The sequence below is a fragment of the Drosophila virilis genome, chromosome 5 (genome assembly GCF_030788295.1).
Source record: "Drosophila virilis strain 15010-1051.87 chromosome 5, Dvir_AGI_RSII-ME, whole genome shotgun sequence".
Lineage (NCBI taxonomy): Eukaryota > Metazoa > Arthropoda > Insecta > Diptera > Drosophilidae > Drosophila > Drosophila virilis.
Genome location: NC_091547.1, coordinates 16,126,523 through 16,142,114, shown reverse-complemented (window position 1 = coordinate 16,142,114; position 15,592 = coordinate 16,126,523). Strand labels below are relative to the sequence as shown.

The window sequence follows — 15,592 nt, the reverse complement described above, 5'->3', positions numbered from 1 at the left end:
GTTCTCTGGCATTGCAATCGATCGCTGCAACCTGCAATTTGCCGCCTGACTGGACCTAACAAGGACAAAAAAAAAATAAAAAACCAACAAACAAAATGGAATGAAATGAAGTTTTTAGGGTCAGTGCTTGGTCCAAAATTGTATCCAAAAAAAAACAAAAAAAAAAAACAAACACCCCTCGATAAACGAGCAAACTGCAAGTAAAGTTACATTACTTCAGAGAAGTGACTCCTACGAAGTGAGTAACTAGTGCGAGGTGACTAACAAAACGCTGATTTGTTATTTTGGATGAAAAACAACATTTTAAGTAGTCCGAGTCTAAGCAGAGTCTCGTTAGTTGTCTTCAATGTGACAATCGCATGGCATTGTAACTAGTTTAACTAAAGAAAGTATTCATGTGTATATATTAAAAATGTATTAAATAATTAAAACAAAAAGGGAAAGTATCTTCCCATTGTCGAGAATATATTCGCAGACAAGCGTAACATTACTGAATGATATGAATGTTATTTAACTTATTCATTAGGAAACAGATTAAAACAAGAATACCCGACTAGGAAATACCCTAAGCCATAAACTCCACAAAATGCATCTGTCGCTTAAGCCAAGCCTTAAACCTTTCAACCCATTAATGATTTATACTAACTAGCATAAATATAAATGCATTTTAAAGTCAGATCGACTCGACTTTTGGTGCTGATTACAAATTTATACAGGTCATGGGGTCGGATATGGTAACCTATATTTTAAACATACCGTTGCACAAACTCATCATACCCTTTATTGTCATGTTAAATGGCTAAGGGTATACAAGGTTTTTGATACACACAAGTCTATAATTTATGTAGTAGTGCAGTCAAGTCGACTCTGAAATATGTATTGCATGCAACAAAAAGACGGTTTTGGTCGCCTTTGCTATTTTTCGTCGCTTGGGGCGTTAAAGTTCGCAACAAGTTTAAGCTGAATAGGACTGACAGTGTGTCAGACCTGAGTCAATAGCAATGTCTGATGATGACAGAACCAAATAAGATTTTCTGTAGTTGAAAAATATTTTAACTTGAGAATATTAGACTGATTCCACTATGCTCAAAATATGTTACAAACTCAACATTTGGCGTTTCCATTTGCAAGCGTAATACCAAAAATGATAGAAAATGTAAGATTTTTTGCAAATATGCAAAATGTTGTTTCTAATTTGAGAACGTACGGGCAACATATTTCACATTAGCAAAAAATGTTACATACGCAAATATGTTAGAAATGTGAAAAGTGGAATAAGGCTATAAGATTCATGTTAAATTGCCGATTCTTAATATCGTATAGAAAAGACGTGCCAATAGAAACACTAGTTACTTTAGTACAGAGTACAGGATACATTTTTGCTGGGTACTAAAACATTACTAATGTTGGTATCATATGATTATTGAGCAATTGGAGTGAGTAAATGTAGATTTAATTATTCTCGTTTGGCTTACCGCTTGCCCTTAAATGCCAGCAAATACTTTTTGTTGGCGGGAAAATTGTTGGACTGCACAGAGCCGGTGGCGCCGGCGCGCAAGGGAAACTGTTTGTGGAAGAGCGGAATGCTAACGTCGAAGCCGTGACGCATTTGAAGTACACTCATGCTGGCCTTGGCCAGAATGGCTTCGCCGGCATCAAAGCCAAGCGAGTGCTCGGCATAGTCCGGCCAGGTGCCCGAATACAGATTGAAGATGATGTGATTGCGTCCATTATTCCAATGCGGCAGGCGCGCCAGACGCGATGGCACATTGCGCACATAATCCTCAGAGAGCGAGTCGCGGTCCAGCGTATCGATGCCCAGCACAAAGAGGCAGGCGGCGGCGGGATCGCTGGTATGATACCGCGACTCCTGTATGGCAGTGAGTATCTTCTGATAGTTGGCCGAGCTGGGCGGTGCGGCGCCCAGCGAGTTCAACGGCTCCGGCGGGTAAACGTAGACCAGAAACTGATCATAGCATTTGGTAAAATCGAAGCACGTCTCCATGCGGCAAGCAGCCGCTGGCGGCTTCTTTTTGGCAGCGACAGCAACAGCCGTCGACTCATTGGACAGCGGCTGGCGTTGTTCATAGCCCATAAAGCTGGGCAGTTGTGCGTACGGTTGAACACCACCATCCTTGGCCGATTCGTGCTGGGCGCGCCGTGGTCGATGCGGCGCCCCTTTCAGCCTGTAGCCGCCAAAATAGCAATAGGCCAGAAATGCGCACGAGACAAAGACCAGTATGTAACGCTTTTTAGCCTGCATGCTGACAAGAGTCCAGCTGGGGTGCTGACTGGGTGCTGCGTTTGCTGCTGGGTTTTGTGATGTTTTGGTGCTGGATCCACTAGAAGTTAATTTGGTAAGTCGTTTGCTTACGGGTGGGAGGGGTGCGGGCGTTTAAGCAAGTGATGCTTCTTTATTATTTCTTCCTTAGTCTAAGCGCATTTTGTTCTGTTTCTTTTTATTTGTTATTGTTGGGTTTGTTACGGTCGCCGCAGCAGCCCCTCTCTCGCGCTCTCTATCTCTCTCTCTTTCTCTGGTACTGTTGTTGTTGTTGTTGTTGTTGTTGTTGCTGCTGTTGGTCGCGACGTCTTTGCGCGCAACTTTTCCATACACATTTCACTTGCATGAACTGAACACACATATACATATATTAAACGTTTGACGCCACTTTTTGGTTATTTTGATTCAATTTTTTATAATATATTTAAGCATTTTTCTCTACGTATATTTTTCATTAGCTGGCGCGACGAGTTCGGCGTCGACAGCGGCAGCGACGACCACGACGACGACTTGGCAGCTAGCATATCTCATGCTCTTACGCATTTGCGCGGCGCGTGCAGCTGCATTGCACAATTTCAACCACTTTACCACTTAAACTAATAATAAATATAATTAATTTGTTTTATAAACAATGCGAACGCGACACAACGCAACACGAATCATTTTCAGCAGCGGAGAGCCACTGACTGAGAGAGCGTGTGTGAGAGCGTTAACCAACTGTCAAAACATTGACAGAGTTGCCAAGCGTTGCCAGAGCCAGGCCAGACGTTAACTTTTAAACAAATTATATTTAGCCTTTAATATTATTATTATTGAAATATGCAAATGATATTTTATGAGCTACTAATGCCAATATTTTTGATTCACTATTCTCGCATTTTAGCTAAGTTTTCAACACGCTTTATTACGCTTAGCGCTGCGCGTAGTGCGCGGCCAAAGAATATATCAATTTTTGCCGCACCGTCTTATGCGCGCTCCACTTGGATGCGTTTTGAAGGCTCGGCGTGTACTGCCATTGACATGTTAGTGTCTTTGGCCAACGAGCCTTGCTTGGAAAGCCATTATTTTAGCTCCTGGAAGGCGAAGACATGCGCACAACGCACGCAACATTGTGCGCGCAATTAGGTGGCAACGCCATGCAGACATACGATCAGCTGTTTGTCTGATTCAACAATTCACGGTGTTTTGTGTTTGTAGCATGCATGTGCATTTCGCTGACTGTGTGTGTGCATGTGCATATGGGCATGTAGGCAATGGAAGGCTCAAAATGTTTTCCCTCGAGCGGCGGGTATTTGTCAAATGTAATTATACAACTACACAAATGCATCTGCACAATATTAATTGTTTGGTCAAATTGATTGCATTAACAAATACATGATTTAAACTGAATACATACCCATGCGCATGCATACACAAACATGCATGCATGCATACATACATATGTACATACATATGTATGTTTAATTACACTCTGGAGAGCATTTTTGTTTATTTGCTCAACATTATTTTATGTGTGTTGAACGCACGAAAGTAATTATGTACATAAGCAAATACAAACACGCTGTCCGCTGCAGAGACCACCAAAAAACAAAATTTTTTGGACATTGCCTGGCGCATCCGCATCCGTCTCCGGCTCGAGCTCCGGTCGCCCTTTTGGACCGCGCAATTTCCCGTTACAAACGCGTTTAGGCTGGAATTTCAATTATGCACAGGAATGCCGTCCATGTCCATGCGCCCCCGCATCCTACCCCACCGCCCGCAATTATGATGTGGCCCCACATAAGCAACAACCCCAACAAAATATGCCAGGCAGCTGTTCCGTCACGGCTTCTGCTGCTGCTCCTACTGCTGCCACTGCCGCTCTCACTCTCCGTCTCCCTCTGTCTTTATGGCTTTATAAGTTGCCCTGTTCGGGTTGACTTGCATGCAAATGAAATCAGCGAAGGGCTAATAAAAAATAGATTCTGCAGCACGAGCACTTGAAGCATCCTCTCTCATCATATAAAGAACTCAGACTAGACGGCTGCCAACTCAAAACAAATTGCAGTTCCCAGCAGCCGCACTCAACTTTTGTGTGTAGAATTTAATTTTGTCGTCACAGCCTGCATGCTGCACTTGCATTTTTGTTGTTGTTGTTAGAGAGCAGCTACGTGTCATTGTGTGTGTGCGTGTGCGTGGCGTGTGTGTGTGTGTGTGTGTGTGTGTGAGAGTGGAACAGCAACAGCTGCTTCTAGAGATGTGCCTTGTCAGTCGGTTATAAATATCATTCATAATACTCTAAGCTTGGCTTGACTTAACATCTTAATATGATATATGAAATATATCATCTATATATTTATATATAATATGTGACTTTACGTCGAGGCTCCATTTTTGTGTATGTCACATCACTAAATTGATTGTTAGCTTATTTATTTTTTATTATTCTTTCATATATATTTCTAGTTTAAAATTGCATGAAAATTAATTTTAGTTTTTCTCAAAGCAAAATTTTAATTTCTTTCACAATCATTTATCGTTATAAATTGAACAAAAACCAAATCCGTTGTCAATAAAAAGAATTCTCTGCCATTTCTAAAAACAATTTAAGCCAAATTAAATTTTATTTTCATTTCTCATTTAGTTCAGGCATTTTTTCCATCTCCAGCAGAAGTTGCATGCGACAAGCAGCCCCTTTGCCATGGTCATGCATTTCGTTTCCGTTTCCGGCAGTTCTAATTAAGTGTCAGACTTCCTGGTCGTCATCGTCCACGTCGCCTGCTGCTGCTTGCGTTTCCCTTTTGCATTTTTTAATACCCTGTGTGCATAACAAAAAAGACTTAACAGACAGGGTATAACAAAGAGGTGCACCTAGCTTAGGGTAGAGCCTTGGCTTAAGCCTCGGCTCCAAAATATAATCTCTTCTGCGCAAATCCTGTTAACTTAAATGCGGCACATGAATTGTAGAAGGGCTTAGGATTATTGTTTATAGTTAGTTTTTAATAAAGTGTTCTTTGATTGTTTATAAATTTGAGGTAAGCCGATCTTAAATTGTTGAGCATGAAAGTCTTCATTTTATGGACTTTCTGATGCACGAGGTAACATCACGTCGATTGGATTCTTAGTTCCAGTTAGTTGCTGAGTTTAGTTCTTGTGCATTTGTCCGTTTCATGCTAAATTACAGGAAAACGCCCACGAAAGTTAATCAATCATGCACACGCTGGACTTTTTTATATAATCAGAGCATACTTTTAGGTGTTTTGCAGCTGGTGCGGCTGCTGCTGCGAATTCGCGTACTATGGGCAAAACTTTGATGAATTGTGCGCTGTAGCGCTGCATGCTAATGAAGGAATTCGATTTATTCCGGGCCACGCCCACGTAAATCTGTTTTCGGCAAGTTTGTGGCTGCTCTTTGGCATAAGGAGTCAGCATAATGCTGCACAGAGCAGCGTGCTCCAAGCTGACTAACCCGCCCCATTACTCAACGGCGCAGGGCGCTCAAACAGACCACATAACAATCATGGCTGTTGCTTAAAGTTTGCAGCATCAGTGGCAGCATCGGTGGCAACAACAACATAAATTCATTAGTTGCTAGACAACGGATTGCGGCAAAGGAGCAGCCCACAACTCTGAATCAGCTTCTTGTGCACTTACTACTCCGCCCACTTTCCACTTTTCCCTTCGTTAAATAGCTACAAAATTTATGACGTCACTTTTAGTTGGTTGGACGACTTTATTTCATGGCACATTCATGGATGCCCGTAGAACAAGAAGAAGCAGAAGAACGCCGGAATGCTGTGGCAGATTGGAGTATTCAACTTATTCCTTGTTTTGCACTTAGAAAAATGCGCTGCTTCCGCTGAGCGAGAGAGTGAGGGGCGGAGGTATATGGTACACGCCGACAGGTCCCCTGCGACCTCTCTGGCATCCATTACGCAAAGGTTAAATATGATATATACTCTGCTTTCTGGCTGCAATTAAATTCCCCGCGGAAAAAAAAAAAATAAATATAAATTCACATTGACACGAGCAGCGAAAGAAAAGTCCTGATCTAGCCATATTTATATTATAGAGCAGAAATCATTAGTTAAATATTATATATTATAGTTTGCTAGATTATATTTAGATGTTTCGTCAAATGATCTTCCAGCTCTGTGAACCAGATACTTATCTAATCATAGAGAGAGAGATCTCTTATGGTCACAGTTTCTATATATTTTCTTGAAGGCAAATCGAAACCTATTTCTTACTTATGCCATATAAGCATCCACTAAATGAGGTATTGACGATTTGCTTGTCCATTTCGCGGTTACTTGATAGCCTTTTGAATTTTACCCACATGCCGTCGCCAACCCACAACTGGTTCGGCCACTTCTGTGGTTTGATGCGGGCCACATGGTCACGCCGTACACAACACTCTCTTTGGGGAACATGGAACTGTTGTGCTATGCTCTGATTTTGTCTTTTATGACCTGGATGTGAACGATTATGGCTACAAATGGGGGAACTGCTGGCTGAGGGTGGCAATAGGAGCGGGCTGTTGCAGCCAAGGTGTTAAAAGAACGTCATGCACAATCTCTTCTTATATGCATTTACCCATAACCGTGCACACATCTACTGTCAGCTGCCACAGCTTGTCAGGTTTGCCTTGCATGACAGGCGCCGCGCAGACGTGCCAAGGATAACGCCAAGCATAGAGTGTCACACAAAACTTTGCCTCGAGAGGCGCTGGCGGAGAGGGGAATGGAAGGCGGACTGGGTCCAGGGCTGGCGCGTGACAGCTTCTGCTGCTGCTGCTGCTGCTTTAAATACAAATGATTATTATATGCAGGCGGTCAGTGGACAGCGTGAAATCCAATCAACGCTGCGTATACTTGATGGGGCGAAAACTTTGCGTGCGGCTGCAGGAGGCTGCGCGGAAGCTTTGCTCCTGATTCTTACACTGCGCCAAATTCGATTTGCAAACATCAAAGCGACAAGAAAACAGACACTTGAAGCACGCAACAGCAAACAAACAAAATAAGAGAATATATAAGAGTAAAGAATACCCTGTATTTCATTTGAAACACGAAACTACAACGTACTCGTACTACTACAATATGTACTCGAAATATGTTGAAGATTTTGCAGTTCGAATGGATTTTATCTGATACACATGTTATGAGTCTGTTTTTTGTATACAGGATATCCATATTAAACTGAGTCCCAAAAGTTCGCACAAGGCACGTGGCACGGCCAACAAATACTCAGATTCCAAGCATGTGTCAGATGTGTGTGTGTGTGTGTGTGTGTGAGTGCGCGGAATTCAATTTGTGCGCCAAACCAAACGCATAATAAGAAACATAAAACAACTCCAATGTTTCGTTTTCTGATTTGCTTGCAAGAATAAAACAAGAAAAAATATAAAATAACACAAAATTCAGTTTTGCGCTTAAATTTTACGCATAATCCTTGAAGCCCGACTGTTGCTACTGTTTGCTCAGCCGGAAAATATGTTATCCTGTGTGCAATATGGTTTCAAGACAAATTTCGTCAAGGAGTTCATACCCTGTAGCTATTGAAAATGTCTAAAGAGGTGTAATGGTTTTGTGGAAATGTTAATAAGAGGCAGAACCAACCCCATAAGGTATATATTTGCTTTATCAGGACGTCGAACGGAGTCGAAAACTACAAATGCTAGAGAGCATTAATAATAAAATAAATGCCATATTAATATAATTTATATATATGTATATAATTATATATATTCGACATGAAATTTCCAAAGGTGTAGTAGCTAGCTTTAGTATGACAGTATTAGGTACAGGGGATTCTTAGGTCGAGTACACTCGACTACAGCGTTCTTATTTTATTTTATTTTTTGCAGCAACCACGCCCACTGATTGCAATTCGACTTTTCCTGTTTGAGCAGTTGTTATCTTTAAGCTGAATGATTTTAGCATAATTTTCCACTACGACACAAAGTAATCTGTGCGTGGCCTTCAGCATGCAACTAGAACAATATCAACCGCAACTGTAAGTGCTGTGGAAAATCAACAGGATATTCAATTTGCAATTTGCCATTGGTTTTATGATTTTGGATATTCGCTTTAAGTTCGCCTTTTTTGCTTATGCAGCAGCAACAAAGACGCAGCTCTCGAATGCTATGCAAATAAAATTTAATATTCTTTCCATACACACGCACACACACACACACACACACATAGAATATGGCAAAGGCAACATTCGCGACAGGAAGAAGTTTTTAGCCTCCAGGCGAAATTTTTCCTCTGTTGCTACAGCAAATGTTTGTTATGAGTGGAAATGGATGAAGGGCTGGATGTGTGCGGTGTGTAGCTAACTGTGGCATATTGCCAGATACGAACGCCAGATACGAACGCCCCCCTTATTACTATCTACGTGCACAACTGATTACGCTATGCACAATTCTTTTCGCGTGCTATGTAAAAATTATAATAGTTTACATCACGTTTTCTCTACCGAACTGTCTCTACCCCTAATAAAATCGTTGCTTTCAGGATACCTTCGGGAAGTCGCTGACCATTCCCAGCTATGAGCAGGGGCATAGCTAGCCGGACAGGCTGAAAAATTTTCCCCCACCGTGTCGGCGATTTCCCATTACTTTTCTCTTTGTCCTATCCACTTAACACTCTTTATCTAACTTACATTGCTTTACTTTATTAACAATTTTCTTACTTTCTTTTTTCCTATTTATTGTATTTTCTTTATTAATATAGCAAATTAAGATTATTTTTAATTTCACTTGAGATCACTTTTTTCCTACTTACAACCTTCTGCTTAGATGTAGGCTCTAATAGCGTCACTGACAAAATTAGCTGTGAAAAGGGGCACAGCTGGCCGGACTGGCAAATAAAACACCTCCATCGGTCGGTGATGCTATTTAGAAAATTGTATCCTTTAACTAGGCTTTTAGCATATAATTATATTATACAATTTTGAATAATGAGGAAGACACTCGTTTTGTCGACCATTAATAAATAAATAAATAAATAAATAAAAAATGCTATAAATAAACGATTTATGTTAAACATTAAAACGATCAAAAGAGGCGCACGCAATTTCAAAGCCTTCGCCCGGGATTAACAAGATTCCGAGTTGTAAGATTTTAAGACCAAAATACGCTGTGAATGGCTCAGTGAGTCATGACCATTTCAGGTGTGGCCCAATATCACTAAAATTTATGATAACGCAAAAATACACAACTGCTTTAATATACTCAAAATTTCTGTTAAGCGCAAACAAGTCGCTGACACACAAAAATTAAATGTGACAATGAACGCAAAGTTGTCGAAGAACTTTAAACGTTTGGTAAAAACCAACCAAAAAGAAAAAAAAAAAAAAACTTGAAAGAGAATGTATAATTTATAAATAATAAAGTTTAATAATATGTGGCTCAAGTCGGGATATCAGAACGCTTTCTATTTATAAATGAAAAGATTTTAAAATTTTTGCGTGTTTTATATCAAATCTCCCCCTTCTTCCTGTAACATACATGTGCACAAAAGCATTTTGCATCTTAAAGAGTATTTAAAAATGCGTTAGTATAAAAATCCATAAATCAAACTATTGTTAAGTAATATCAAATCAAACGAATGCTTCGTTCCTAATGCGAGTTAAATTGAATATTAGTGAATTTAATTAAAATTTCAAATTGAATGAAATATGCTGCATTAGCAATCTCTCGTGATAGCTGTAATAAATTTAAAGTCCAGATCATCAGCAAAGTCAACAGTCAGAATTGAACCCCATCCCGATGGCAGTTTCAATGTCATTTGCCTGGCTCAGCGGGCAGCCCGTCGAGCAGTCCGGGTTCATGGACCAGGCAGGGCTTTCAAATTGTCAATGTTTATACTGTGGCCATATAAACATTTGCCTTATGCGCATTGCGTCCAGCAGCCGCAGCCGGAGCAGCAAAATTAATAGCTAGCCTCTTCTGACTGTGCTGGAAGTTTGGAGAAAGGGCATGCAGCCCGAGAGTTGCTGCAACATTTGCATTTTAATGGGAATTTCATTTTCATTGTCAACACTGTTTGAATTATGAGCTTGAGCTTGAGATGCCGTCGCCAGGACGCCAGGACACATGCTCAACACTCAGTCGTAAATTTCTGGCTTAGATTAACAACAGACTCAGCAGCTCTGTCGCAGTCTGCAGTCTGCATTCAATTCAATTTAAGCTGCTGGGCACTTGAGTTCATAGTCCATTGTGTGTGCGTGCGTGTGAGTGTGCGCGAGTGTGTGTGGTTGTGGCTGGGCATTTGACACTTTTCAGGTTTAATGATGCAACCCAGCTGACTAAGGAGACTGAGCACTGTAATCTCGAGTCCTTGCCCATTGTCTTTGGGCTTCCCGTAGCCGCACATTTGCGGGCGACGTGTGTCAACGCATTGTGCGGTGTAAATTGCTTGTCCTAGTCATTGCACCACCCAACTGCAATGTACTCAGCACCACTCTGCCCCTCTGAGGCTAACCAATGCAGTGTGAGCACTACTACAACCAGCGTCCCTTCTGCTCGCTGCCTTGTCTTGTCTTGTCTTGCCTTGTCTTGCCCCGACCTGTGTGACAAGTTGTGTGCATAAATTGCGAGCTGCCTCGACTGCATCTGTATACAAAACACGTGAAGGATGCGACTGCGTCTGCTGTTGATGCTGATGCGACTGCTGACTATGTATGAAGCATATATCCTTGACGTTTTGGATTTTGTTTGATGCTTAATAAAGGCATAAACCAGAGCGACTGCAACAGCCACAACCAAACGCACGAACTTTCAATGCTGCCCGGGCTCACCTGCCCCTGCACCGACCCGACCGCCCTGGCCAGCCCCTGGCTTTGCAATCCAATCCCAAGCACGCCACTTGTGCACACTTGCTTCCGGTTGGCGATGATGTTGCATGCAGCAGCAGGAGCAGCAGCAGCAGCTTAAATTGCTGCCACAATTACACATGTCGCTGTCTGCAGCAGCTGCAGCAGGGTCAATGCTGTCAGCAAGCTCAGCTTGAATTTTGATTTAAAGACGTCGAAATTCTTAAACATGAATATGTATAAGCCATTTTTTATGTTTCGCGTAATTTAGTAACCGGCGCGGTATGCCACAAAGAAAACAAATATGTGCAAGGAATAAGAAACATAAAATATAAATAAGTAGCATATACAATTAAAGTACACAGTGAGAAAAACGAGCATATTAAATTGAGATTTTTGGAGTGGAGAAGGATTATTGTTCTTCACCCAAGCAAATATTTACCTTTAAAAAAGTGTATACCATTTTAAAGTAATAAATATAAGAATACTTGAAAATTTAAATAAATCAGAATTGACTCAAGTTTAAAAGCACTTTAAAATAGTGTGCTAAGGCTTTTTCGAGATTTTCAAAGAGAACAATATATGATTTTTCAATACGAATATTTCTTAAAACTTTAAAAACTGTGCACATAACTGAAGTAACATTTACAATGCCATAAAAAAGGTATGCACATGCCATTCTAAGGTTTTTCACATATCTTGGCTTTCAGATAATTGGTTTAGTCTAAAAATTTGTAAAGGTACAAGTTTTTTTTTTTATTTCATTTCTCTTTTACAGCTGGCAGTGTGACCAGCTTTAGTGCTGACCTACCCCAAAGCTTAGAGCAGCACTTAACCTAGAAAGTTGATAAAAACAAAAAAAGAGGAGTAAAGCCCAGCTGTGGCTGTGGCTGTGGCTGTGGCTCAGGCTGTGGCTTATGTGCTTGCCTGCTGATAAGCCTTATAATGGCTCCATATGCAAGCGGCAAACACAACAACAAACTACAATGAACCAACAAACGCAGAACTGAAAGCGCGGCAACCAACATAAGTTATCAAAAGTAATTATCAAACAAACAGCGAGAACAACAGCAACAACAACAATACAACCAAAACAACAACAATAGACACAAAGACAACGTTAGTTTCGAAACAATGCCACTGCGAAGCTTCTGTGCCGGTGTGAGTGCGGTTGTGCGTCGAGAGTGCAAAGGCTTTCGGGGCGTGGTCATGCAACATGAGTGAGTCAAGCGTTAATTAAGTCTGACAACAAATGGCCAACGCGCCCGAAAGTGCACTCGAAAAACTAGAATCTGGTATCTGGAAATGTGAAGCTTGGTTTGGCCAGGCAACAAACAAAAAAAAAAGGAATGCTAGAAAACACACGGCACTGCATAAGAAGAAATGTGAGAAATTTTTAACTATTATTCCTTGCTTATAACAATTTTACTATTATTTGAGCTGGGTCTGGGTCCAGGTCTACCTGAGCAAGGTGCTTCATTTAGGTCCGAATTTCCAATACAAAATATGGCAAAATTGTCTGAGACAGTTTAGGGAATATAAACATATTATTACCAACTATTATAATAGATAAAATCACACTTAAAGCGATTGCAGAAAAATCGGAAAATATACATTTATTTTAATATTTGCCACATCATGTTTAGCATTAATTTTCTTGCACATGACATGTGCGTAAATATGTTCACACCTTGTCCGCAATCGCAGAGATTTATTATTTATTTCGTTTTATTAACTTGCTCGAACGCACACTTAACTAGGTCAATAAATATGCGTATACAGGCCGCTGCTATAGATTTATATGCAAACGCATAAATTTCCAGTTCAGTTGCCACTAAAATAGCTGTCCACACACTTGGCAACAGAAGCGGCTGACGGTGCCGATGACAGCACGAACCCATTTCAAGGACAACGCGGCGTATGCGTAACCCAAGCAACTGCCAAAACCGGCGACTATATAGGACATTTAATACCAGAAACTTGGGACCGCGTGCGTGCCAAAGGAATGCAATAAAATAAGCACCATATTATGCACAGACACACATTTGCATATAAAAAGGCTGCGTTTTTCACACTTTTCCCCACAACATCTTGCTATTTTCTTGCGACTGTCACATAAGCTGTAAAAACTTGAAAATGGGCTCCAAGGATTGGGTGGTTAGTGCGTAAGTATGGCTGCCAGCCAAATGGAGTGCCCAAATATTTGCTCAGGCAATTGAGCAAATGAAATACTGAGTTCTGCACAAAGATCAGGATTGTCCCTGAACTATCGAAACACAGCCTGCAGAAGTATCTAATAAAAAATTGTTATATATATATATAATATATGTATTATATTTAAATTGTCTTTAATTGGAGTATCCGAATATGATTCCAGACTTATAGTTGTTTTAGAAGTAAGAAGATGAGCACCTCACCTGAGTAGGCTTTTAATTTGTTTGACTTTTAGCACACAGCCTTCTTGAACTTTAAGAGCTAAGATTGAAAAACCTCTCCATACAAATTTATGAAATTCTAATTTCGAATCCTGAAATTGATTCAAAACAATGCAATCAAACCAATGCACATTACTCATGTCATCTTTAAATGACATCATTGCATTTCGTATAGCCAAATATTATTTGCTTGAAAATGTTGGCTTCAAGCCTATTCGGTTGATTGATTGAACCAATGCCTCGAACTAATATATTTTATTCGACTAACATATATTTAACTAATTGAAACAACTAAGGAATTTCGCCAGATCTGAGCAGACTCTTTAATTGCTGTCAAAGGAATCAAGTTTCTTACAGCGCATAATTTATGCAAAACTTTCATAGTTATTGCCAATCATTATAAACACCATTTGACGGTGTCAATCAAAAAGACATAGAAATGCATATGAAAAGGTCAATCTAAGGCGGGGTGCTCATCGAAAAAGGTCTAATCCCGCGAGCTGAATGCATAACTATCTATGGCTTTTAAACTATAAATAATTAATATATTTTGTTGAAAATGTCAAATCGCTTCAGCCCTGAGCTAAATAAACCACTGCACATTGCAAACACAGGCAAAGAGCCGCGGAATAAATATATATAAAAAAAAACATTTGCATAAAAGCGGCGATAAAAAAGTGAGCCGACCAATTTGTCAATGTAACACCCAAGTCTTGAAAGCGAGTCCCAGGTTGACTCCCAGTCAAGCATCTTGCCCCTCCGGGCCCAGGCTGCAGATGCGCCCAACATATGCAAATTAGCGTGCTAATTTGTGAAGGCAGCCTCAAAATAGAGACATTAATTTATCACAGTGTGCGTTGGCGTATAAAAACGAGTGTGCGTGTGTTGTGTGTGTGTGTGTGTGTGTGTGTGTGTGTGTGTGTGTGTGTGTGTGTGTGTGTGACTTATGAATGGGGGCTAGACGCGGCAAATGTAATCAATCAAAGCTCTGAGCTGGTTGCCTGGCCGGTATATTGGCCATCATTGGGCCAAAAACAAAAAAATATAAAATATAATTATAAAATTATCAGTAAAATGCGAACAGAAATTTTAATGATGATTATGAGGATGGCGATGGCGATGATGTTGTGGGGCGTTGCGTGTACGACAACTTGGTGCGGTCTCTCACCTTGAGCGCTTTATATTGATTTCAACAACGCCAATAACAACAACAACAACAACAACAATAACAACCACGACAACAACAACAACTTAAGCAAAACTTGTCTTTATGGGTTTTTCATCTTCGGTCTTCTTTTATTTCGAATCGCCGCGATATCAAACGAATTCATGCCAGTGCAGTGGCTTCGGAATTAACAAGAAAAACAAAATAACATAAACAGAAAATTACTAAACTCCAATATTAGTTACATATGAAAACTCATGCTCCATTGCCAGTTCGGTAAACATTTGAAAAATAAAACATTTCAGGCCACAAAACTTCAGCACATGGCAAGCCAAGTGAATGGGGAAAGAGCCGCGAAACGAAAGTGGAACGAACGGATGTGCCACAAACAGTGGTACGAGCTATGCCCAAAAGGAGCACCAAATGCAATAAGCATGATCAGCATACTAAATGCAGCTGGCCAGCTAAAGTACAGAAAATAATTAAGAATATTCTATTAAAGATCGGAGTCACGTTTTCAGACATTTCTTGATTTCACAATTATGAATTCGAATGCCCGATTACTGTTACTTTCTATTAAATTCAAATGATAGTTGAAGCATTTAAACTATGCATCGCAAACATCCACAAAAATACTCATCATGAATATGGCCTGATACACAGTCCGATATTCTGGAAACATCCAATGCCAAACCAAAGAGAAAACCAGTTGCGAATTATAAAACCGATCTCGGGCTTTTCGTTAGTATCACATAGAGTTAGGTATATACCAAAGCATGCCTTTCAATAGCTATTTACCAATATAAACTATGCACATATGCGAACTTTAAATAATCTTGTTTTCATTATGTCACCTAACCAGAACTCGACCCTCTTAAAACCACTTAAGATGTAAATACATATTGGTATAAT

The 15,592-nt window shown here is 40.3% G+C and overlaps 2 protein-coding genes across 3 annotated transcripts in view; one reads left to right on the top strand and one right to left on the bottom strand.

Moving 5' to 3' along the window:
• Nucleotides 1-3,261, bottom strand: part of ttv (exostosin glycosyltransferase 1 ttv) — a 71,372-nt gene extending 68,111 nt beyond the window's left edge. The window contains exon 1 of one of the 2 annotated variants that reach the window (XM_015173914.3): nucleotides 1,476-3,261. In XM_015173914.3, the coding sequence (XP_015029400.1) occupies nucleotides 1,476-2,263 (788 nt within the window). In that variant the 5' untranslated portion in view covers nucleotides 2,264-3,261. The remainder of the gene's footprint in view (nucleotides 1-1,475) is intronic. The other variant, XM_002049670.4, reaches the window with a different exon arrangement.
• HmgD (High mobility group protein D) overlaps nucleotides 1-15,592 on the top strand; it is an 80,060-nt gene that overhangs the window by 30,658 nt on the left and 33,810 nt on the right. The window lies entirely within an intron of this gene.